This window comes from Mesocricetus auratus, unplaced genomic scaffold (assembly GCF_017639785.1).
Source record: "Mesocricetus auratus isolate SY011 unplaced genomic scaffold, BCM_Maur_2.0 Super-Scaffold_100018, whole genome shotgun sequence".
Classification (NCBI taxonomy): domain Eukaryota; kingdom Metazoa; phylum Chordata; class Mammalia; order Rodentia; family Cricetidae; genus Mesocricetus; species Mesocricetus auratus.
In genome coordinates, this window is record NW_024429199.1 from 614883 (window position 1) to 639620 (window position 24738).

The 24738-nt window shown below is 47.2% G+C and overlaps 1 protein-coding gene across 1 annotated transcript in view; it reads right to left on the bottom strand.

Moving 5' to 3' along the window:
- Positions 1-934: 934 nt before the first annotated feature.
- The window catches only part of Bend3 (BEN domain containing 3), a 35977-nt gene continuing 12173 nt past the window's right edge, over positions 935-24738 (bottom strand). Inside the window, exons 2-4 of the mRNA XM_013115738.3 lie at positions 21907-21954; positions 21244-21440; positions 935-6543 (exon numbers count right to left, since the gene is read on the bottom strand). Of these exons, the coding sequence (XP_012971192.2) occupies positions 4300-6543; positions 21244-21440; positions 21907-21943 (2478 nt within the window). The 5' untranslated portion in view covers positions 21944-21954 and the 3' untranslated portion in view covers positions 935-4299. The remainder of the gene's footprint in view (positions 6544-21243; positions 21441-21906; positions 21955-24738) is intronic.

The following is a 24738-nucleotide window of genomic DNA, read 5'->3' on the forward strand; positions in this document are numbered from 1 at the left end:
GAAGCAATACCTAAGACCCCGTACTCGAGAAAAGCAGCAGGGTGCAGAGGTGCACATCTGAATCCCAGGACTCCGGCAGGAGAGTCTCTGAGTTTGAGCCAGCCTGGTCCAGTGCCTTCCAGGACAGCTGATCACCGCCTCAAAAAAAGACAAAAAACCCTAAAAAGAAAGTCATCATGAGAGAGAAGTGTATGCAAATATGGAAACCTATCTCTTCCCACCTACCAAGATAAGCTTTCTAAACTGAGGCTGCTACTAGCAGTTTATTTTATTTTTTGGTTTTTCGAGGCAGGGTTTCTTTGTGGCTTTGGAGGCTGTCCTGGAACGTACTCTGTAGACCATGCTGGTCTCGAACTCACAGAGATCCGCCTACCTCACAAAGCAGTTTAATATGCATGCAGTAGGAGACCACTTAATTCAACTTTTTCCCCAGGCATGACAGAGCAGTATTTTTTTTTTTTAATGTGTATGAGTGTTTTGCCTGCATGTATGTCTGTGGTCCATATATGTCCCTGGTAGCCAGGGTGGCCAGAAAAGGATGCTGAATCCCCTGGAACTGGAATTACAGATGGTTGTGAACTGCCATGTAGCTGTCAGGGATTGAGCCTGGGTCCTCTGGAAGAGAAAGCATGCATCTTTTTGTTATCAGGTTAGCTTGGAACTACAACCTGCATGATACAGAGGAAGAACTGGGTCCAAGGGGAGCGGAGCTCTGCTGGGGCAGACAGGGAGGTGAAACAGCTCAGATCCGTGTCATCCGCTCTCTGTGTACACCTGGGACTGGGCAGTTCTGACACTCACTCACTGTCCCAAACACTCAGGCACTGAAATCCACAAACACCTGGTCTCCCTTGGGACCAGGAAGGTGCACAGACAAACCCATACACAGTCTAAGTGACGAGGGCCCTAAAGAAATAAGTGTTAAGAGACCACAGTTTTTCTATTTTTATATTTTATATAATTAATAAAACAGTGCTTGTATAAAAATTCACACAAAGTTGCTAAAGAGCATACAATTTCCAAAATGTCCTGGGTTTTGTTACATTCAGTTTTCTAAGGGCGCACTCAAATCAATGGTAACAGGCAGACATGATGTGGTATCTCATTCTCTTTGGTAAAACTGTCCTCATTGTTTACTCCTCACAGTAGGAACGTTGATACCCACTTTGTGCAGGGTCTGCTCATGCTGGGATGTCAGACGTTAAGGCTGGATCTACAAGAGGCAAGGACTTCCCACAAAAGTACCAGCCCTGGGCCCTCACCCATACTTCAGAATGACCCAGTGACTCCAGCTAGGAGTCTCCAGGCCCCTCCTGGTCAGGCAAGATGCAATCTCTGGGGGAACGGTAGAAAGTGAGGCTATCTCTACAAGAACCCAAGTGGCAACACTGTGGTATGATCAGGCCAAATCCAGTCACCACTAAGTAGATCCCATTGGTCGGTTGATGATTGCTGCGGATATGAGCCCCTCACCCCTTAAAAGGAAAGGAAGGTTTGGGGCTCAACACTGAAGGGGGGGGGGTCACTGAGTGCTAATGACACTAGACACTTTATTCCCTGACAAACGTTTGTCATCATACAGACATGGCCACATGAACTAAAAGCAGGATTCGAACACTATACATTCATGACTATCTTCATACACTCTTTAACAACTTCCTAACAGAGAAAAACAAGACCTCTACCACCCACTGTGACATACTTACTACCTTACTCAATGTCAGAATGTCTGTGCTAATCTTTAGTCCACTGTGTACAAGGCAAAAATAATCCAAACACGAAGGAAGAATTTAGATGGGGAACAAGGAAAGCAGTCGGCAACAGATTTCATGAAACCCATTTAATTCTGAAAAAATAAGTATTCTATATTTATATTGCTTCATGAAAAGAAATGCCCCCTGGAGCCACCTGCACGGCTGGGTGAGGAACCATACAGTCCAGGGACAGGAAACAGCTCCCAGAGTGTCCGCCTCTTTCCACCAAGGGGCAGTGAGACTGGGGTGGGGGTGGGGTAGGGATGAAGCCCTACATGGTTAAAGTGTTAAGGAAACCGAAATACAGTTTCCCAGAAGTTAACACGCTCTGGCTTACAAAAAGTTCTGCTTCATTCGTAGAACCTGCCGTTTCTCTGATGTGAGCGGACTTCTAGTAACCGGCTGTGCTTGTGACATTGCAGGGCCACTCCGCTCTCTAAAAAGCAGGACAGTTCTCACATGGCTTGAAATCCTCTTGGTTACATCCTCAAGACCAGAAAAAAAAAAATCCCATGGAATTCTCTCAAACTAGTGGAAGCAGTAAGAGAGCACCATGGCCATCTTTGGGGTTGTGTATGTGTGTGTGTGTATGTATGTGTATGTGTGTGTGTGCACGCGAGCACACACGTGCTCATGCATGTTTGTCTAAGGCATTCGGAGAGAGGCCCCAGCTAAGGGAAAGGGGGAGTCTTCTGGCTGCCCCCATTACCTTCTTTCTGGGCACAAAGAAGGTTGCTTTGTGGAGCCCCCCCATCTCGCTTTTTAATAAGGAGATGTTTGCAGGTATGGGTGACAGGCACGTGACAGAGCCATGAAGTTCCTGTGCACCTCTCAGAATCAATAATTTAGGTTTACAGTTACAGCATAAATAATCTGTAAAGACAGTGAATAGAAGCTTTACAGTATTCAAAATTATGTTATTTTTTAAATGCCCACTGGGTACATGCAAAATTATATCATACTGTCTACTAGAACTAAGTTCTTATCTGTATGAGAGAATTCATAGATTATTTCTATAATTTCTGCATATTAAGGTAGCATAATAGTAAGCCATTAAGTTATCACATTTGTAATGTCCCACAAGGGTTTTATGACTACCCTAGGCAACTCAATCAATTTTCTAGGCCAATGATAAGATGGGTTCAGATTGGGAAACCCTGCTTCCTTTCCTTCCTAGGCATCTGGCCCCAGTGGAGAAGGGTAGATGGAAGAGATGTGACCTCCACATTAGGGGTGGGCCAGGAGAGGACGGCAGAACTTCCTGGAAGGTTTGAGGGGAAGGTCTGAGTGGGGCGGGGTGGGGCATGGGTGCTCCATTTAAGATGGTCTGGGTCTTCCCGACACCTACAAAAGAGCCCTGGGCTCTTAGAGGTAAAGGCCTTGCAGCTCATGGGAGGAGCTAACACTGCAGATGGGGATAGGGACTCTGGACAAATACATGGAAAGTAAACAGTTCTTGGTGAACCCCAAAGCAGCCCACCCATGAGTCACACAAAAATGTCCCTACACATTGCGTTCCAATGTGTATGTCCCTCCCATCCAACGTCTATGTGGAGAGGGAACGGGGCTCAGGTGAAGACGTGTGAACTATGCTCCACATCTATCTACATTCATACTTCTTCCAGTGTTCGCGTCTACACAGTGAGCACCACAGGGCAGCGGCACACAGGCTGAGCCACAGGCAACCTTTCTGAGGCCACAGCAGAAGGGAAACTCAAAGAGCTACTAACTACTTACATTACTTATATTCCATCCCATCTGCTGCATCCAAGGGCCTCGGGACTCTTCCAATATCAGATGCCAAACACAGGATTAGTAAAACTAGTCACCGTGTCACCTGAAGCCAGTTACCCATAATGCCTGAATATGACATCTTTTAAAAATGCATAAATCTAAAATCATCTTTAAAAACCCCAGCAAGTGAAGTAATCTTACAGTATCTCATCTCAAATATCTTTTTCCTAAATAAAATGGCTCCCAAAGAGCCCAATGATTTTCTTTAAAAGGATTTCATTTCAATTAAAATAAACAAACATAAAAAGATTAAAAAGGAAGATGTAAAACATGGGGAGAGAAACAAGCTGCTGAATTTATATTATATCATGTAGCCCTGGCTGGCCTGGAATTCATTATGTAGACTAGACTGGCCTTGAACTCACTGAGGTACAATGGCCTCTGCCTAGAGAAGTCAGCTACCACATCTAGTCTAAATTTGTGTTTTGAATCGTGAGCGCTAGGGAGGGCTCCCCAGCCCTGAAAAGGGACCCTACCCTATCAATTCTGATTTCACAGCTTGGCTACTCCCAAACTCTGGCTGTGCCACCAGGGAACACAGAACAAAGTCATGAATACTAGAGACCAAATCGAAGGCTTCTTTCTTGTGGCTGGGTACGTGTTTACGTGTGCAAATGTAGGAAACCACTCCCCACTGGCATAAGGTGCCTGTCTGTGGGTACCATACCTGAGCTCCGGAGGATGCTCAGTCCCAAGGGCACCCATTGCTCAGCCTGTGGTGACCCAAGTCACTGGGCAGTCCCAGCCCCTGTCACTTCTCCACCTTCTTGGCTTTCTTGAGGATGTCGCACTTTTTCCTATTGGGACGGCGACACCGCTCATCAATGCTGGGTATACATTCATAATGCCACACCTCTTCCATCTTCTCCACGGGGTAGACAGCTTCCACGTAATGGCGGATAAGCCTCAGCCGCGTGGGGTCCAGCTGCTTCTTGTTACAAGCCCCGGAGTGGTTGTACTGCAGTCGAAGGTTCTCAGCCGTGAAGAGCTCAGGGAAGAGCCTAACCAGGAGCCGGGCTGCAAAGTTGCCCACTGACAGGCTCTGCTGCACAATTTCACGAACTTCCTTGTCTGACAGCAGGTAAGGGGAAGGCACCGGAAAGTCGGGCGAGGGGACCACCAGCTCGTCCAAGGGGATTTTGCAGAAGTCTTTGCTGCTCCTTTCAGGAGGCAGCGGGGGCCCCTCAAACTCCTCTCGGAACCTCTCGGGGTTGATTGCATAACTCGCTAGGTCCCGGCACTCGGGGCCAGGCACGTGGACCTTGCGCTGCTGCTGGTAGGAGCGCCGCTGCTCCGTGTCCCTGCGTCGGCAGCGCTCGTCCAGCTTGCCCACGAACTCCAGAGTCCACACGCGGTCGTTCTTGGCTCTGGGGTAGAGCAGCTGCACATAGTGGCGGATCAGCCGGATGCGGGCAGGGTCCAGCTGCTTCTTGCCCAGGGAGCCGCTGCAGTTATACTGCTTGCGCAGGTTCTCGTGGGTGAAGAGCTCCGGGAACAGGTGCACCAGCAGGCGGGAGGCAAAGTTGCCAATGGACAGGCTGCTCTCATAGATGCTGCGCAGCTGCTCCTTGCTCAGCAGGCAGTCCGAACCTGGCATCTCGAAGTCAGGCTGTGGTATCTCCAGCTTGTCAAAATCAATAGGCACCAGCCAGATCTTCTTGGAGCGCCGGCCAGGCCGCTCGCCCTCGAAGCTGTCCTCTACCTTGACCACTGAGATGTCATCTGGCAAGCTGGAGGAGTCGTAGCAGTCGTCCCGCGGGGCCTCGCCCTCGCTGGCCCCCTCAAGCCCCAGCCCCTCCAGCTCATCGTTGATGCGCTGCGCACACTGCTGCAGCCAGGCCTCATCCTCCTGCATGTCGGGAAAGTAGATCTCCGTGTAGTTGCGGATGATCTGCAGCCTCTGGGGATCCAGCTCTTGCTTACCACCGTCGCCATAGCAGCTGTACTGCTCACCCAGCTTCCGGTGGTCAAACAGCTCCGGAAAGAGCCGGTGCAGGAGGAACACGGCAAACTCGCCTGGGGAGGAGGCTTCATCCAGGAACTCGGTGAGGTCCTGTGTGTCCACCACATGGTCCGAGGCAATGGTGCTGCTGCGGTCCAGAGACAGAGCTTCTTCTTGGTCCTTGCTATCCAGGAAGTGGCCGGCATCCACTTGGTCAGCTTCAAAGAAGTTGGTGACCTGGCCGCCTGGCTGGCTGTCTTCCATTTCCCGCTGGGCCCAGAAGCGGCTGAAGAAGTCATTCAGCTGTGGCAAGCACTCAGCCTGCCACACAGCTGTGTCCTTCACAGAGGGGTAGTACACCTCCACATAGTTGCGGATGAGCTGCAGGTGCAGCGACTCTAACTTCCGCTTGGCGGCAAAGCCGCAGGCACTGCAGCCATGGGAGAAATCCACGCCGCTGAAGAGCTCCGGGAACAGCTGCACAAGCAGGCGACAGGCTAGGTCGCTGCAGGACAGGCTCTGCTCCACAATCTGCTTCAGCTCTGCAGAAGTGAGCAGGTACTCAGGGGGAGGCTGGAACTTAGCCACCAGCTCCGAAGGGCTCACCTGCTTCTTGATGCGGCTCACCTCGAGGGAGAGCAGGTCCACCTTGCTGTGAAGCTGGGACATGTTAGATGTGAGCGTGTTGAGCATGTAGAGCATCCTCTGGATCAGGAAGCAGATATTGGGCTCCCCGTCAGTGGCCGCCCCAGCACCACACTCCCGTTTCTGAGACTCATTCAGCAGGCGCAGAGGAGCGGGGCTGGTGCTGGGGTTTCCCTTCTCGAAGAGCTCACAGGGGCTGAGCAGGTCTCCAGAGGGAGGGTTCTTCTTCTCCATGATCTTGTGGGAGATGCCATACAGAGGCTTCTTGTAGGAAGGGGTGGTGGCCCCACTGGAAGGCTCTTCTTCAGCAGACCACACACAGCTCCCACTCCTGCTCCTGTTGGCTGGCTCTCCGTTTCCCTGGCAGGGTGAGCTGTTCTCACGGTTGCGCATGCCTGCTAGGAGGGCCTAAAAACAAACCATCCTGCAGTTAGGTGTGTTCCCATACGCACTGCACTAAACTGGGCTGGGACAGCACAAAGGACCCATGGTCAATGCATTCTTGTCCAAACCACTCTGCCCATGCAGGAACGGACCATAAGAATACAGTAACATCTGAGGGTCAACCTGTTCCAAATTCCCACTCCTTGAGAAAGGGCTCAGGCTAGACCCAGGAAGGATCCTATTCTTAAAGAATAATTGTTCCAGGCTTCTGTCCATAGGGCTAACAGAGACCAAGCTGGTAAGGCTGGACAAAATTCTAAGAACAGGTGAGAGACCATATGAACATGAAGAAATGCCATGGTTGCCCAACCACAGAAGGCCTTCCCCACAGCCCACCCCACCCCACCTACATCTCACTGCTCTCGGATAGGAATAGTGGCTGTGGCTGTGGCGGCTTCAGCATGTAGCATTTAGGAGCAGGTTTCCCTGAGGCACACAGTAGCAGGAACGCAGCAGCAGGCTGACACTCTGTAGCTGCCAGGACATTAGACAAGGGCTGGCCCAGAACCTCGATCGTTCACGAAGTTGAGATTCTGTGGGTGACTCTGGCTCTGGGACATCAAGTGTTGCCACTAGGATAGCATGTCTCCACAGCCAGCAGCCACCCAGTGCCATGGACAAACACCCCTCCTGAGCATCTACAAGAGTGCTGGCTTTGGACTGTACTATCCGCCTCCTGTGACCAGTTTTGGGACAGAATAAGCACTATGGAGAAGGGCCTCAGGGATGTCTCCTCTCTTCAGCCCAGAGGCGCATGTCCACCATTCTCTTACCACACCCAGCACAAGCTCACTCACTATTCTGGACCTCACTGTTTGCCTTCGAGGTTGCTACCTGTTTCAAACTGGGTATCTTAAGAGAATTCTCTATACTCAAAACGACAGGTGATTTGTGAGAAAGACACAAGGACAATTTGGGGGCAAAAGGAGAATTTTCCATCAAATAATTCTACACAACTGCACATTCATATGTAATAAGGCTTAAATAATAATTCTAACCCAAACCTCAAGCTCAATGCAAATCAACTGAAAACCAATCAGGAGTCAGGCAGGCATGGTGGCTCTTAACTAATCCTAGATCCAGGAGGCAGAGACATAAGGATGCTATGAGTTCTAGGCCAGCCTGAGTTCCAGGACAGCAGGACAGTCAGGGCTACACAGAGAAACCCTGTCTCAAAAAACCAAAAAAATGGGAAGGAGGGAGGGAGGGAAGGAAGGAAGGAAGGAAGGAAGGAAGGAAGGAAGGAAGGAAGGAAGGAAGGAAGGAAGGAAGGAAACGAACGAACAAGATAAAGTATAGACCTACACCTGAACTTGGATGTTAGCTGGATGTAGTAATGCTATCTATAACTCTTGGGTAAGGCTGTCAAAGAAACAAACCGAGGTGTCTGGGAACTTAGCGTAGTGGTAAAGTGCTTGCTAATATGCAGAAAACACAGGGTTTGACCCCAGCACTGCCCCCCAAACAAACAACCAAACCAAAAGAATAGATTCATTTTAAAGGTGGCCACAGTGGTACATGTTACAAGTCCCTGCACTTGGGAGGTAGCAGTAGGATCTGAAGTTCAAGGCCATCCTAGGCTATATGACAACATATTTAAAAAAGAAAGAAAAAAGAGCTGTTAGACCTCAAAATAGCTGTTCAATGAAAGAAGACATATTGTAATAATTAAAAAGCCAGATTATTTAGTGTCTCCTATGTAAAAAGTCCAGAAAATACATCTATTATAGTTCCAGAAAGCAAATCAGTGGTTGCCTGGGGGTAGGGGCGATAGGTGGACAAACCCACACACATGAGTGATTAGAGCACGGCAGGTGTTTTACCACTGTCTAATCTCTGCCTAAGAAGAGGACCCTGGGAGCTGGGGTGGAGCACTATAGTAGGGCGCTTGCCAAAGAGAGTCAAGACCTTCTGTTGGTTCCAGTAAGGGGGGGGAGGCAGGCAAGAAAAACAAAAACCCACTGGCTTTATGAAGCCATGAGGCTGGGGTGTGCAGGCAGGCGCTCAGTCACGCACCGGGGCCTCCCCATGTGACCTTTCATGCCCCAGCTTCTATGTCTTGCAGCAAGAGACACAATGAGATAATACACACCAAGCACAGAGCCAAATAATAGTAAGTACTTAACAAATACTACAGCAGGGTTATACTTAGCAAGACCTTCTTTGTTGTGTTTTTGAGTCAGGGTTTCTCTTTAAGGCTTGGCTGTCCTGGAACTCACTCTGTAGACCAAGCTGGCCTGAAACTCACAGAGATTCACCTGCCTCTGCCTCAGGAATGCTGGGATTAAAGGTGTGCGATGTTTCCTTCATGACGAGCAGTTCCACTGGCAGATGTGAAATAGGGTTCTGTGCAGCGAGGTCAAGAGGTGCGAGAGAAAACCTTGGGAGACTGTCTCAATACCAACCTTGAACTTAACCTCTGCATTCCCCCACATTCCTACACAGGAAAGACATGGGAGAAACCTGGCTCCCATTATTCTCACCCCAGTCTTAGTCTTATTAACGCAAATATTGCCATTCCTACCAAGCACTGATAGAAACTCCTTACCAATGGAAACTTTTTACTAAATTGTCTCATTAAAAAAAACAAACAAAAACAAACGAGGAGTCCCAGTAGAGGGCAATGCTCTTTGCTCACAGAAACCCAGGATACAGAATTCATCTAAAAGCAAGCAGCAAAGGGAAGGTTCTCAGATATCCCTACACCAGTGTCCTGTCAACTCAGTGCTCGATGCATCCCACAAGGCTGCCAAGGCAACGATGCGCTGGCTGGCTGCATTTGCTGCTGCTGATAAAATCTCTGCTCAGCTGTCTAGGAAATCTTTAAATCTGTGCTACTTGGCACAGGGTGTCTGACTGACAGTTACCAATTCTCCAAGGTGCATCTTCCAACCATATGGGAACTCTGTGGCACAGCTCTGGCTCGCATGCTAGCATCTAGCCTAGACCTTGATGGGCATTCACTCACAAGCACCTGCAGACTCACCAGGGAATGCCTGAAGCTCTCAGCTAGAGAATAGGACCAAATGAGAGGCTGACACCACCAGGCAAGCAAGGGGCAGCAGATATCCTGGGGAGATACCAAGGGTATGTAAGGCCACCAGTGCTCTAAGTGTATTGGTCATCACTATCAGACCCCAGATCCTCCAGCAGTTACTGAATTCAGTTCAGTGAATAATGAATGAGTGACTAAACAGTGTCCAGAGAGTCAGCAAAGTGGAAAGCCAAGAGAGCAGCACGAGTGGGAAATCAATGTGACATCAAGTGTAGGCCGTGTGACGTGGTACGAGGCTAGCACTACTATTCTGGAATCATGGCAGTGACGGCTATACTTCCCATGCATTTTCAATAGAGTTCTCTCCAACAAGTGCAAAGACCCACTTAATGATAGATCTCTCGGGTTCACTCTACCTACTGCTGATAGAAGAATGCCTCCAACTGCCTGGGAACCAAGCAAGACCCTAGGCACACTGGGAAAGGGTCACATTCAGTGCTTTCCCTTTGGGCCACCCTGATGCTGCCACAGAACCCAGGAAAGTCTGCACCTCACCTGCATCCCTACAGCCCTCATCCCGTCAGCTCCAGGTTAACTGCACAGTTCTTGACAGAGCAGGCTTGGTAGCGCCAAGTTCTGTTCTTAGTGGGGAAAACATCAATACCCATCTATCTCAGTTTCTGTGAGACATCTTAGGAATCCCCAGCTTGTTCAACAGTCAACACCTAGAGGATACCGAGTGAAACATGAATGAGATAGCATTTCTGTTGTCCAACTGAAAACCAACCACAGTAAAACATCTTTAATTTCTTTTGTTTTTCGAGATGGTTTCTCTGTGTAGCTCTGGCTGTCCTGGAACTCGCTCTCTAAACCAAGCTGGCTTCAAACTAAGAAATCCACCCGTGTCTGCTCTGAATGCTGGGATTACAGGGTGTGCCGCCACTGCCTGGCAACAGAACACTCACACAGACAAAAAGCCTGGGAGAACAGAGCTAACCTCTGCCTGGGAGAACAGAGCTAACCTCTGCCTGGGAGAACAGAGCTAACCTCTGCCCGGCACAGGTTGCTCACTATCACCTCCCTCCACTTGTGTGAACAAAACGATGATCACCCAGCTGAGACTCGGCGCAGGATTGCCACCAGGTCTGACCACCCAAGGTCAGTCCCTAGGGCCCACATGGGGGAAGGAAAGAACCAACTCCTATAACTGTCCTTTGATCCACACATGGCTTGCACATGCGTGTGCGCACACACACTCACACAGAATAGATAGATAGACAGACAGACAGACAGACAGACAGACAGACAGACAGACAGACAGACAGATGAAATAAAGGGTGAGACTACCAATAGAAATTCTGGTTGTGTGTACCATGTCCGCTCCAGGGAGAGGCAGCCAGTCTACCTATAGTCCTTGTCAGACTTTCCCAAGAATGCTGTTTTCTTCTAAGTCCCACATCAACAGTCCAGCATAAAACAAGGAGTCAGGGAGCTGGAGAGATGGCTCAGTGGTTAAGAGCAATGGCTGCTCTTCCAGAGGACTCAGGTACAATTCCCAGCACCCACATGGCAGCTCACAACTCCATAACTCCAATTCCAGGGGATCTGACACCCTCTTCTGACCTCCATGGGTATCCAGGTATGCAATGATGAACACACATACACTCAGGCTCAGCATTAAAATATATATGTAGTGGTACACACCTTTAATCCCAAAACTCAGAGCAGAGACAGGTGGATCTCTGTAAGTTCAAGGCCAGTCTGGTCTACAGAGCAAGTTCTAAGACAGCCAGAGCTGGGGGTGTGTGTTATATTAAAGGATTCTTTTTATATACTTTTTATCTTATGTGTATGAGCATTTTGCCTGTATGCATGTATGTGCACTGTGTGCACACCTGGTTTTCCTCTAAGGCCATAAGAGGGCGTGGATCCCTTAGAACTGGAGTTACAGACAGCTGTGAACCAAAACTTGGGTGTTGGGAATTGCTCTTACTCACTGAACCATCTCTCCCAGTAGTGGTTTTTATGCTTGTCTTTGGAGTTCTATATAAACAATCCTGGCACCTGCAAAAGTTTTAATTTGTTCCTTCCAAAACATTGTAACCTCTCCTATTTTATTATTTTCTTTGTATTATTATTGGGTCCAGAACTATACACATACTAGAAGCACTCTACCAATGAGCTATACTCCAGCTTTCCTTTAAAACAATATTATGTTCATTTTGTGTATGCTGCCCATACACTAGCCACAGCATACATGTGGAAGCCAGATTTCCACCCCCCTCCACATATACACATGTGAGCTCCCAATATCAAACTCTGGTCTGCAAGCTTGGCTACCAGCTTCTTTACAAAATGAGCACACACACACACACCCCAAACAAGATCTTTCTTGCTTTGCAGCTTAAGCTGGCCTTGAACTCACTACCCAGTCAGACTACCCACCCTCAAATGCTGTCCTCTGCTTTCTGAGTGCTGGAATTATAAGCCTTGGACAACAGACTGGGCTTGGTAATTCTCGTTACACTGACGACTGGACACAGAGCTGTGAGGACTTTAGTCATGCCGTAGCTCTGTCACAGGCTGACTACTGCTGGTGTGCTGAGGCGGTGAAGTGCTGAGAGACCCCACACTCCCTGCCTGGCTCCACCATCACACCCAGAAGGCTCAGCAACTCCAGAAAAGAGGCACGTACTGGACACAGTCTAATCTCAAAAACTTCTACAGTTGTCCTCAATTCTCTAGGGTTCTGAGAATGCACATTTACTGACACATAAACTTACACAAACTTCCAAGGAAGCAAATACTAGCCAGCCATAGAGCTATATTTAGGGGGCTGGTCCAGGAATTCCAGGGCTGGTCCAGCCTGGGCTACAGGGTGAGAAACTGCCTCAAGAGATCGGGGAAGGGGGGCTCAGTGACTGCACATCTGGAGTCCCGCACTTGGGATGTGGAGAGATAGGAGAACAGTTCAAGGTCATCCTTGACTAAAAGCGGGGCATGGTGGCACACACCTTTCATCCCAGCACTATGGATCACTTACATTTCTAAATACTCTCCAAACACCCTCTAGGTTTCTAGTCTATATATAAACTCATAAAGTGATTAGGTCTATGTATAAAGACGGGCCTTCTAGCATTATTCACAGCACTGTAAAAACGCCTATCACTAGGAAAAAGGACAGTGAATGATTATCTAGAAGACGTAGAAGATGGCAGGCGGTACAGCTCAGTCAGTAGTGCATCACCACATAAACCAAGTGTGGCACCACACACCTCGAATTCCAGCACTGGAAAGTGACCAGAAGGCCACAGTCACCTAAGCTACATAAGGAGTGTGCACATAGCCTGGGCTACATAACACAATGGCCACGGACATCTCAGTAGTCAAACTCTTGCTTAGAACCACGAGGTCCTGGTTTTGAATCCCAGCACCAAAAAATAAGAAAAAGTAACAGTAGTGTGTCTGAGGCCTTGGGTTCAGATCCTAACACCAACAGTGTACACAGACAAAAAGTAAAGCGGATCTCTGTGAGTTCGAGGCCAGCCTGGTCTACAGAGCAAGTTCCAGGACAGCCTCCAAAACAATACAGAGAAACTGTCTCGGGAAAAAAGAGTTAAAAAGAGAGCCAATGGCAAGCTTTAGATTCTGATACTGCTGCCCGTGCTCTTAGCATCACCTGTCTGACATGCTCTGGAGCAGCAAGGGACATCTTGTGAGATGCTGGTCAACTGCGTTTAACAAGCTGTTCCACTGGCCGAGTTGTGGGTTTTACCTGACTGAACACACAACAGTGGCAGTCAGGGAGTCACTGTCATTATACTGGGAACCACCAGCCACACATGAAGCCCTTCCTCGGGTCACATGGTATGAAGCAAGGCGAACCTTAGGCTAAAGGGTGGGGCATTTCTTTCTTTCTTTTTTTTTTTTTTTTTTCCTTTGGAGGCTGTCCTGGAACTAGCTCTTGTAGACCAGGCTGGCCTTGAACTCACAGAGTTCCGCCTGCCTCTGCCTCCCGAGTGCCAGGATTAAAGGCGTTCAGGGTGGGGCATTTCTAAGTGTTCCTTAGAAATGACTCCCTCGATTAAGTACTGAGCTGAACTCAAGAAAGCCAGTAACAGAGAGGGAGGACTGATGACCAAAGGGATTAAGGCTGGGCTGGTTTAGCCCCCCCAGAAACAGCTGACCTGACAAAGGTTAACTCTTGAATCCCAGGCATCAGCCTGGGAATCCAGCATGGGACTGATCAAGACCCCTGAATGTGAGTGTCAGTGAGGAGGCCTAGGTAATCTATTGAGCCTTGGGCAGCAGATCAGTACCCATCCCTAGTATACACACAGACTTTGGACTCCCATCCAACAATGTGAGGTGCACTCTCACCCTGAACTCTTGGGGAAGGGTCTAGGCCCTCCCCTATATGAAATGGCAAACTATGGATACCCCCATGGAGGGCCTCACCCTCCCTGGGGAAATGAGGGGATAATGGGGGGGGGTAGGTTGGGGGGAGGGCACGGGAGGAGGGGAGGGAAAGGGAGAGGGACCTGGAACTGACTTGTGAAGCAACCTTGTTTCTTATCTAAATTTAAGATGAAAAAAAAAAAAAAAAAAGAACAGGAAAAAAAAAAAAAAAAGGAACAGAGTGCTTTTGGGATCCTGATTCTCTATGCAATAGTTTGGAAGTCTGACCCATTTTAACAAACTAAAAGCCAAACAACTTTCCAAGGATCCAGACAGCAGAGGGCATGGACCAACAGCCACCCCTGAAAATGGAGTGAGCACAGAGAGTCACAGCCACCCAGGACAGCCAAGAGCAGAGATCTCCAGGGGAAATGGGGTCTCCCTGGAAGGGAAACCAGAGCCTATGATGATGAGAAAGGGGAAGTCTCAGAGCCAACTCCAACAGGTTTCAGAGGGCGCCTGCATTTTTGTGGGGTTATCTTTAAAAACTCTAGGTCTTCAGTAAATGTCAGAGAAAAATTCCTTCACGATCATGGCAGAGGAATTAAACTACTTTGGAGTGTTCTGAAGCTCTGTGCATTCCTCGGTACAGGTTTTATCAGAGCCTTTGAGACCTGAGGGAAGGGAGATTCCAGTAGGGCAGGGAGGGGGTAGGAAAGAAAGGAACCACACACAACAGGACCACACACTATGGCAGAGGGGCAGTACAGGTCTGCTAAGTAACTGAGAACAAAGCAGTTTTTCCCCTACAACAACGACAACATTGGTAGTCAATTCCTGCAAGTTGTCCTCCAACCTCTGAAATAATGTAGCCTGCCAAGCACACTCACACACAAACACATGTAAAAATAAAGCAAAACTTATCGTTATCTACCTAACAACAGCTCACAATACATGCATGTGTGTTTGCTCTGTATATGAACTTGCATTTATGCTACTGAAGTTGAATAATAATATTTAAGTTTTAAGTGTATACTGCATGCTAGGATATGGAGGGAGGTTTTAAAAAAGGACTAGTATGATAAAGGAGAGAAAAATGGGATCATACAAATGCTCAATTATATCCTAAAAAAGAAAGCTGGGCATGGTGGTGCCTGCCTTAGCCCTATCAGAGGCAGGGGGATCTCTGAGTTTGAGTCTAGCCTGGTCTACATAATGAGTATACAGAGACCCTGTCTTAAAACAAACCTAAAAAGAGCCAGGCCTACTGACAAAAATGTCTATTATCCCAACTCTCTGAAGGTCAAGTAAGCTGCTCTATACAGAGCAAGTTCAAGGCCATTGTGGGCCAGACTGTAAGACCTTATGGGGAGAGCCAAAGTTACATCTGAAGTTTCATTATTATGCATTAGAGATTTATAAAACAAAAATGTCTCTGATCTGCAAGCCCCTGAAATGCTGGAGGCTGTTGTTTATGGAGAAAACAAGCCACATGTTTTCACTCCCTAAACAATTTTGCTTGACCCATCTGCATCGATGCGCTTGATCACATGTGGGCAGGAGGTATGAAGATAGGAAATATGGCAGGAGGTATGCTTGCCCGACTGGACCTGATGGGAAATGCAATGAATTGTGGGTTTTCCTTCTTAAACCCTTGCCATGGGCCATTTCCAGGGAACCTGGGTATGGACCTGGTCAATATTTAATTAAAGCTTGCCTCAAATCTGTCTTTAAATTGTGGTAGCGGTCTTGTTCTAGACTGGTGGAATTAACACCTGTTCCAGAAAACAAACCAGACAACAACCACAAAACAACACACACACATACAACCAAGAACAAAAATAAAATAAAATAAAATAGGAAACAGCCACAGGGACAGGGCATGCTCAATGTGTGAAAGCCTGACAGAGTTCAAGCCCACATACAAACCTGGTTGTGGTCCTGCATCTGCAATCCCAGCATTCCTATAGCAAGGCAGGAGGCAGGATTGCCCAGAAGTTCACTAATCAGGAGCCCCGAGTAAACTGTCACAACACTGGTAACATACTATCCAAATGTAACAAAGGCAGAGATTGCCAAAGTAACCATTAGCAAATGTTTGTTCGTAGCTCACAGTTTGAGGTTATGGCTGAGCATAACATACAAGTCAAGAACTTGAGGAGGCTGGCCATCCTAGGAACAGAGACGAGGAACACATACCTGTTGTCTTAGCTCAGCTCCTTTTTCTCCACTCATACGGTTCAGCATCACTGCCTGAAGAATGGTGCCGCTCACAACAGGCAGTTCTTTCCACTCAACACTATCAAAATAAATCCCACAGACACACCCACAGGCCAATTCACTCCAGGAGCTCCCAGACTGAGACCCCTGCTCAGGGGATTTTAGATCAAGTTGATAATTAACTAACTCGGGAGGCAGAGACAGGCGGATCTCTGTGAGTTCAAGGCCAGCCTGTTTTACAGAGTGAGTTCCAGGACAGCCAGGGCTACACAGAGGAATCTCTCTCTGTGTGTGTAGGACAACAGGACAAGGACTAACCATCATGTGACCCAATAACCAGACTTGGGCTGGGGGTGCATATTAGTGATAGACTCCTTACTTAATATACATGGGGAGCTATGTTAAATTCTCAATACTGAAAATAAATATTAAAAATAAATAACACATGAGTCAAATAAGAAATCACAATGGAAAATTACAAATAATCGGAACTAAATGACAAAAATCCCATTAACTTATCGATTTCAAGATTATACTTTCAAGATACAGAGTTTCATATGTCACAAAAGACAGATCTAAGGCCGGCATGCTGGCACAGACACAGACCTATGACCCAGGACTTGGGAAGTAACAACAGGGACTCAGGAGTTCAATGTCATCCTTGGTGCATAGTGAGCTAGAGGCCAGCCTGAATTACAACAGACAAAAAAAAAAAAAAAAAGAAAGAAAAAGAAAATCAAAGAAAAACCAGGGAGCCATTACTAACGATCTCAAAGCCACTGAAAGGATAATAAAGGGAATGACCACCACTCTGAAAATCTGGGGGGAGACCATTTGCTAACTCAGATTAAATGGGCCAATTCCTTAAGACACAATCTGTTAAAGGTCATATAAGAAACAGACAATGGGGCTGGGGAGATGGCTCAGTGGTTAAGATCACTGGTTGCTCTTCCAGAGGTCCTGAGTTCAATTCCCAGCAACCACATGGTGGCTCACAAAAATCTGCAATGAGATCTGGTGCCCTCTTCTGTCATACAGGCAGAACACTGTATACATAATAAATAAATAAGTCTTTCAACAACAACAAAACAATAGACTATCAGAAGACTTAAAAAAAAAAAAAAGAAGCCGGGCGTTGGTGCCACATGCCTTTAATCCCAGCACTCGGGAGGCAGAGGCAGGCGGATCTCTGTGAGTTGGAGACCAGCCTGGACTACCAAGCGAGTTCCAGGACAGCCCCCAAAGCCACAGAGAAACCCTGTCTCGAAAAAAAAAAAAAGAAACAGACAATGTGAGCATAGCTGAACATATTAGAAAATGAATCAACAATTCATTTTGAGTCTGTTACAACTGAAGCCAATTGGCCCAAATGATCTCGAAGGTACATTCCATAAACATTTACGGAAGGGACGGCACGGTACATTGTGGTGGAGACTGATGCAGGAAGACTACCATCAGTAAATTCCAGGGCAGCCTAAGGTATACAGCATAGCAAGTCTGTCTCAAAACCAATAAACTTAAGATCTAAGAATGCAAATGTAGCTCAGGTGAAGTGCTTGCCTATGTGCACAAGGTCGTGAGCCCCAGGTTCGGCACTGTGTAAACCAGGCTCACTGGTCAGACCTATAATCCTGTCCCTTGGGGAGCCGTGGCGGGACAGTCTGGGTTACATAGGACCATGTCTCAGAATAAATTATAAAACTCTCCCCCCCTCAACCACATGTTTTCCAGGTTGACTCAACGGCACTGTGTAATACACAGCTGAGGCCCACTCTACCCTAGAAGTTCTGATCTTCCTGCCCATCCTCCAGAATGCAGGATTACAGACATGACCGCTGTACTCAGAATTCCTGCATCCTAAACAAGCACCTTCCCAGTCACATTCCCATCCCTATAGCATTTCTCTCCAGTATCTTTCAGAACACAGACATTCTCTCGATTCCTTTATTGGGCCAGGATGCTTTCATATTAAAACCAGGTGACACAACAAGGAAACAACAGTATTTCCCATTAATACAGACACAGGGATGGTTACTATAATATTGTCAGATTTAATTTAACAATGAATAAAAAAATAACTGCCAGGTGTGGTGACACACACCTTGGGAGGCAGAGGTAGGCAGATTTTTGAGTTTGAAGACAGCCAGGGCTACATAGATAAACCCTGTCTCAAAAAAACAAAAACAAATGAGGGGGAAGTGTGTGTGTGTGTGTGTGTGTGTGTGTGTGTGTGTGTGTGTGTGTAATGATCCAGGCCAGATCTTGGCTAGTTCAACATTTGAAAAGCCAACTAATGTAATCTATCACAACAAACAATGTAAAGGAGAAACAGCTATGTAATTGTATAAATAGATGACAAAATCCAACATCACTCATAATTAAATTTCTCAGCAAATGGGGGAATGGGGTTGGGAGTGAGATGGCTCAGCAGGTGAAGGCACTGAGGACCTGAGTTCAATTCCTTGGACCCTTATGTTGGTAGGAGAAAACCAATTACCAGCACAAGCCTTTAACCAAGAACTCCAGAGACAGAAGCCTGTGAGTTGAGGCCAGCCTGTTCTACATAGTGAGTTCCAGGAAAGCCAGAGCTATTCAAAAAGACCCTGTCTCAAAAAAGAAACCAACAACAACCAAAAAAAACACAAACAAAGAAAAAACCCACAAAACCAAATACTATTAATTAGCCTCTGACCCCCCCCACACACACACCCTGCACAAGATTAGACTAGAAAATTTAAAAAGAATATCTTCCATAAGCCTACTCTAACCTGAGAAACTAGAAACCTCACGAATATCACTTGGAGCAAAACACCAAGTTTCCTCTCATCATTTCTGTTCAATATTGTGCTAAAGCTAATAAAATAAGGAAAGAAAATTAAAGTTACAGTGCTTTTTCGTGTACTGAAGAGGAGGCTCAATGGTTGAGAACAATTCACTGGCTCCTCTTTCAGAGGACCAAGGTTGGTTTATGGCTCACAACCATCTGTAATTCTAGATCCAGGAGATCCAATGTCCTCTTCTGGCCTCTGAGAGCAGAAGGCAGCCACATGGTACACAGTGGCAAAACACTGACACACATAAAATATAACACAATCTAAAGGTGCCTGCCCTCAAGACCATTCCCAGAACAGGGAAGAAAAGAAACAACTCCCACAAGTTGTCCTGACCTCCACATGCTTGGACAAAGAAATGAATGAATGTAAAAAAGAAAGCAAGGTTTAGGTATAAGTCTAGTAAGAAACATCTATATAAAGAATACTATAAAAAGTTACTAAGGCTAGTTCGATAGTTTGAATTAAAATGGACCCCATAGGCTCATAAAATAGCCACCAGGGAATGGCATTATTTGAAGATTAGGAGGTGTGGCCTTGTTAGAGGAAGTGTGTCACTGGGGTGGGCTTTGAGGTTTAAAAAGCCCATGCCAGGCCCAAATGCTTATTCTCCCTGCCTAAGGATCCCGTCTGCCTGCATGGAAGCATGTTCCCCATTATGATGATAATGGACTAATAACCCTCTGAACCTGTAAGCGAGCCCACAATTAAATGCTTTCCTGTGATAAGAGTTGGCCACACACGCCTTTAATTCCAGTACTTGGGAGGCAGAGGCAGGCAGATCTCTGATTTCAAAGCCAGCTTAGTCTAAAGAGAGTTTCAGGACAGCCAGGGTGACACAGAGAAAGAAACCCTGCCTCAAAATACCATGGGTTGGTCATGGTGTCTCTTCATAGCCATAGAATAGGGATGAAGATAACTGGGAACACAGCTTGGTTGGTACACTGCTTGCCTAGCATGCACAAAACCCTGGGTTCCAGTCTCAGCACCACATAAACAAGGCATGGAGGCGCACATCTGTAAACCCAGCACTCCAGAGGCAGAATCAGGGGATCAGTAATTCAAGATCATCGGCTGCTACAGTGTTCAGGGCTAACCCAGGCAGCGTCAGGCCCTGGAGATGTGGAGGGGGGTGGGCGGCAGGGAGGGGGGGATGTTGGGTTGGGTTGGGTTTAAAAGGAGAGAGCTGATGAACCCCTGGTGCTCTGGGCACTGAAAATGCTTATGCAGGTAAGAATGCATACCTGGCTCTCCCAAAGACCAAGAATGACAAGGAGGTGGGGGCTGAAGGCAGAAAATCTGGAGCTAGGTTTAGGAGTCTGGCGAAATGCTTTTCTAGGAACTAAAGGTAATTTGCAGGACCACAGAAGCCTCCACCCTAAACACCCACCTCACGCCTCATTCTCCAGTCCCTGCTGCTTTATGTGGTGCAGTTTACTTCCCACCATTCTCTATCTCCATTAGCCTTTAGTCAAGGTAACATAAGCAAACAGTAACACAGCAGCTGGGCATGGGATGTAAATGCCAGCACAGCAGGCAGAGGCAGGCCAGCTCTGCAAGTCTGACCAGCCTGGACTATATAGGGACTATCTAGGCCAGCTAAAGCAGTGAGACTCTGTCAAGGAGGAGGAAGAAAACAGAAACACAGGACCCTGTAAAGCCGGCTCCTCCGGAGGCTGAGGCAGGAGAATGGCTAGTTTAAGGCCTGTTGGTCTACAAGGTAAGTTAAAGCCAGAGTAGGCCACTTGATAAGACGGTCTCAAATAAAAAGTACAAAAGGGCTGGAAAGTAGCTCAGTGATGAATGATTGCCCAGCCCAAGGCTGAGCTCAGTTTCCATTACAAAAAAGGAAAAGGAAAGGAAGGGGAGGGGAGGGAGTCAGAAAGACAAAGAAAAAAGCCTTGAGTCACAGCATTCCTAGAGCAGAGGCAGTGGATCTCTGTAAGTTTGAGGTCAACCTGCTCTATAGAGACCCTGGAGGGAGGGAGGGAATTGCCCCACATCCCTAAAGGCAGAGCAAAACAAGAACATAAAGCAGTTGTATTATAAAGACACCACTCTCCCCATAAGCACAGTGGGAAGGGTTTCAGTGAAGGTACCTTCTAGAAGCTGAGGTCAGACAACTTAAATGAAACCTTTCTCATGCACAAGAATTCAACAGCTGGCCAGATGCCCATGAGCAGAGAGATTCCTCTTGGCCAGGGGGAGTCGGGTCCTCACCTCAGGTATCAACCGTCTCCTCTTCACGCTGGGGACAGAGTCTGGCTGGCCGTCGCTGCCCAGCTGCTTCCTCTTGCTGGACTCCTGGAGAGCAGAGAGGACGCTGTCCAAGGGGTGCTTCTCAAGGCCCCTGGAATTCCGGGAGCAGTCCAGGGCAGCATGGTCCTCCTCTACCTTCACGGCGCTGTTTCTCACAACTACGGCAGAGAAGAACCGGGGATCAATGGGAAGACCGAGGCTGCTGGGAGAGCTGCAGGGCTCTAAGGGACACCCCTACACCGCACTGTTACTTAAGGGCAATGTCTAGCACTTCCCAGCAACAAGGTCCTTTCCCTACACATGCCAGTGACGTACAAGAAGTTCACGGCTCAATTCATATTGGGTTTAAAAGTGTGTAGTGGGGAGGAGTAAATGGGGAAAAAATCTTACGTGTGTGGTAGAGCTAGATAGATCTAACTGACCCAGAGTCAAGGATTCTAACACTGAACTACATCCCCACCCTTAGATATTATCTTTCTATGATTTTAAAAAGCAATTCAAAATAGGTGTATAGATAAAGAGGTTGCCAATAACGGGTAGGAAGGTTTATCATTAAATACCTTTTAAAAATTTGGGACTACATGAATGTATAACTTACTCAAAATATTCAATTAAAAATTTTACCTTCTTCTACATCTTCACTGAATTCAGTTGAGTTCATCTTCTATTCCACTAAATGAAAAGATAAACACAAGGTCTTCATTTATTGATTAATTTCTTAATGTTTCTCATCAACAGAGACTCTCTCACCCCCCCCCCCCAGCCCAGCTTTGGGACCAATGATTAAAGGCTTTGCCATAGATTGTAAACAAGTGGGTCTCACTATGTAGCCAGCAGGCCTGAACTCCCTATGTAGACCAGGCTAGCCTAGAACTCAGAGATCTGAGTCCTCTGCCTCCAGGGCTGGGGGCTGGGATTAGAGGTGCGTGCCACCATCTGCAGCTCAAGCAAGCTCTCTGCTTGTCTGCAGGGGCAGCCAGGCCTTTCGCCCAGCTGCTCGACCCACTAGCAGACATGTGGACAGTCTGAGAGCCCGTTTCCTGAGCAAATAAGTCTCCCTCTCCAACACGCACGGTTCCTTCTTTACTCCTGTTTACAAACCTCCCAGGAAATACAAAGCTGACAGAGGGAAGCTGTGAGTCTCAATAACCAGCGAGGGGCTAGCACATGTAGCCAAGACAGCTAGTGATGTGGATTCAGACAGCCTAAAGAAAACAGTGTGCAACATCTCATTAACAATTGTATTTACTGGGGCTGAAGAGATGGCTCAGTAGTTAAGAGCTCTTGCTACTCTTGCAGAGCACCCAAGTTCAGTTCCCTGCACCCATGCTGGGTGACTATCTCATAAAACTCCAAGGGATCAATGACACGCTCTTCTGGCCTGAGGGTACCTTCAAACACCTGTGCATATGCACACACTTACACATGAATAAAAAACAAATAAATAAATTGAGCCGGGCGTTGGTGCCACATGCCTTTAATCCCAGCACTCGGGAGACAGAGGCAGGCAGATCTCTGTGAGTTCGAGACCAGCCTGGTCTACAAGAGTTAGTTCCAGGACAGCCTCCAAAGCCAGAGAAACCCTGTCTCGAAAAACCATAGATAGATAGATAGATAGATAGATAGATAGATAGATAGATAGATAGATAGATAGAGAGTGAGTTTATCATGTCTGGGCTATGGAAGTGCATGCCTTTAATCCCAGCACTTGAGAAACAAAGGCAGGTGGATCTATGAGCTGAGGCTGGCCTGGGCTACACAGTGAAACCCTTTCTCAAAAAAAAAAGAAAACAACAATGAAAGTATTTACCACATGTTGAAATCATATTTTAGACTTGCTAAGCTACAGAAAATAATTTATCAATTTCACTTTTTTGTATTTTGTTTTTTGAGATAGGGTTTCTCTGTGTAGCCCTGGCTGTCCTGGAACTCACTCTGTAAACCAGGCTGGCCTTGAACTCACAGAGATCCATCCACCTGGCTTTGCCCTCTGAGTGCTGGGGTTAAAGGCGAGTACCACCACTGCTTGGTTTACTTCGGTGTGTTTTTCTTAATTATGTTCTGTGTACGGGGGTTCTGCTTACATGTATCTGTTCGTCACACACACAAGTGATACCCTGAGGCCAGAAGAGGGCATCAGACCCCTGGGACTGGAGTTACAGACAGTTGTGAGCCACCAGGTGGATGGTGGGTAAGTCCCCTGTAAGAGCAACCAGAGTCCTTAATCACTAGCCATTGCTCCCAATTCTTAAAGGCTGTTAGACCATTTAAAACTACACATGAGGTCCCACTATATTTTCACTGCATAGCACTTGTCTAGCCCTTCCTTCCGAAGTAGCATGGAGAGGCAGGAGGAGGGGCTGGTGCTCCATACTGCAGCCTCCAACTGCAGCAGTATGATGGGACTCACACCATCACTGAAGCCACCAGTGGGCCTCTGATGTACCCAAATTCTACAAACACAAGTGACATTTTAAAGCATTATCTACCGCGGGACTGGAGAGATGACTCAGTGGTTAAGAACACTAGCTGGTCTTCCACAAGTCCTGAGTTCAATTCCCAGCAACCACATGGTGGCTCACAACCATCTGAAATGAGGCCTGGTGCCCTCTTCTGGCCTGCAGACATACATGCAGGCAGAACACCGTATAGGAGAGAGGGAGAGAGTATCTACCATATCCTTTAATATTGGTACTGGGGACTTGTGATTCCTATAGCTGATTCAGGTCATCACAAACATTTTTTTTTTTTTTGCTTTGGTTACGGATAGAGAAAGTGGGAGCAGGAGGTATCTTGAGACATTTCTACAATAGAGATGTCACTACATAGAGTAGCCACGGTCTGGCATGTGTCCAGTATACTGTCCTCTTTTAGAGGGAATAAATAATAATTACTTCAAAACTGGTTAGCAGGCTGGGCATGGCTGTGCAGGCCTATCCGCCCAGCTCTCTGAAGGCAGAGACAGGCAAGACCTCTGTGAACTCCAGCCAGGCCAGCCTGGTCTATACACCAAGTCCCAGGATAGCCAAGAATACATAGTGACTCTGACTCCCAGTCAAACCAACTGGCCAATGATAGCAACACTTGCACAAAGCACTGTCCTAACCAGTGTCAAAGCCACGCTGGGTCAGACACCACCTTCCAACCCTGAATTACTACTGCAGGACTAAAATAAGATTTATCTGAGGTTAAAAGTAACCCCATTCACAAAGCTGTCTCATACTTGAAGAACAATATAAAGCGATAGAGAAAACAAACATCGGTTTTAAGGGTCCATACATGATTTTTTACTAGAGATGACTTTCAGTACCGACTTCTATCTATCTCAACAAGTAAACAGACATCTAAGCTGGGAGACCCTCAGCAGTTAGGAAAGTTGGCAATAGCAAAATGAAGCTCAGATACAATTCCCAGCCCAGCCAGGGGCTTGATCAGAAAACACACTTCAGGTCCTCA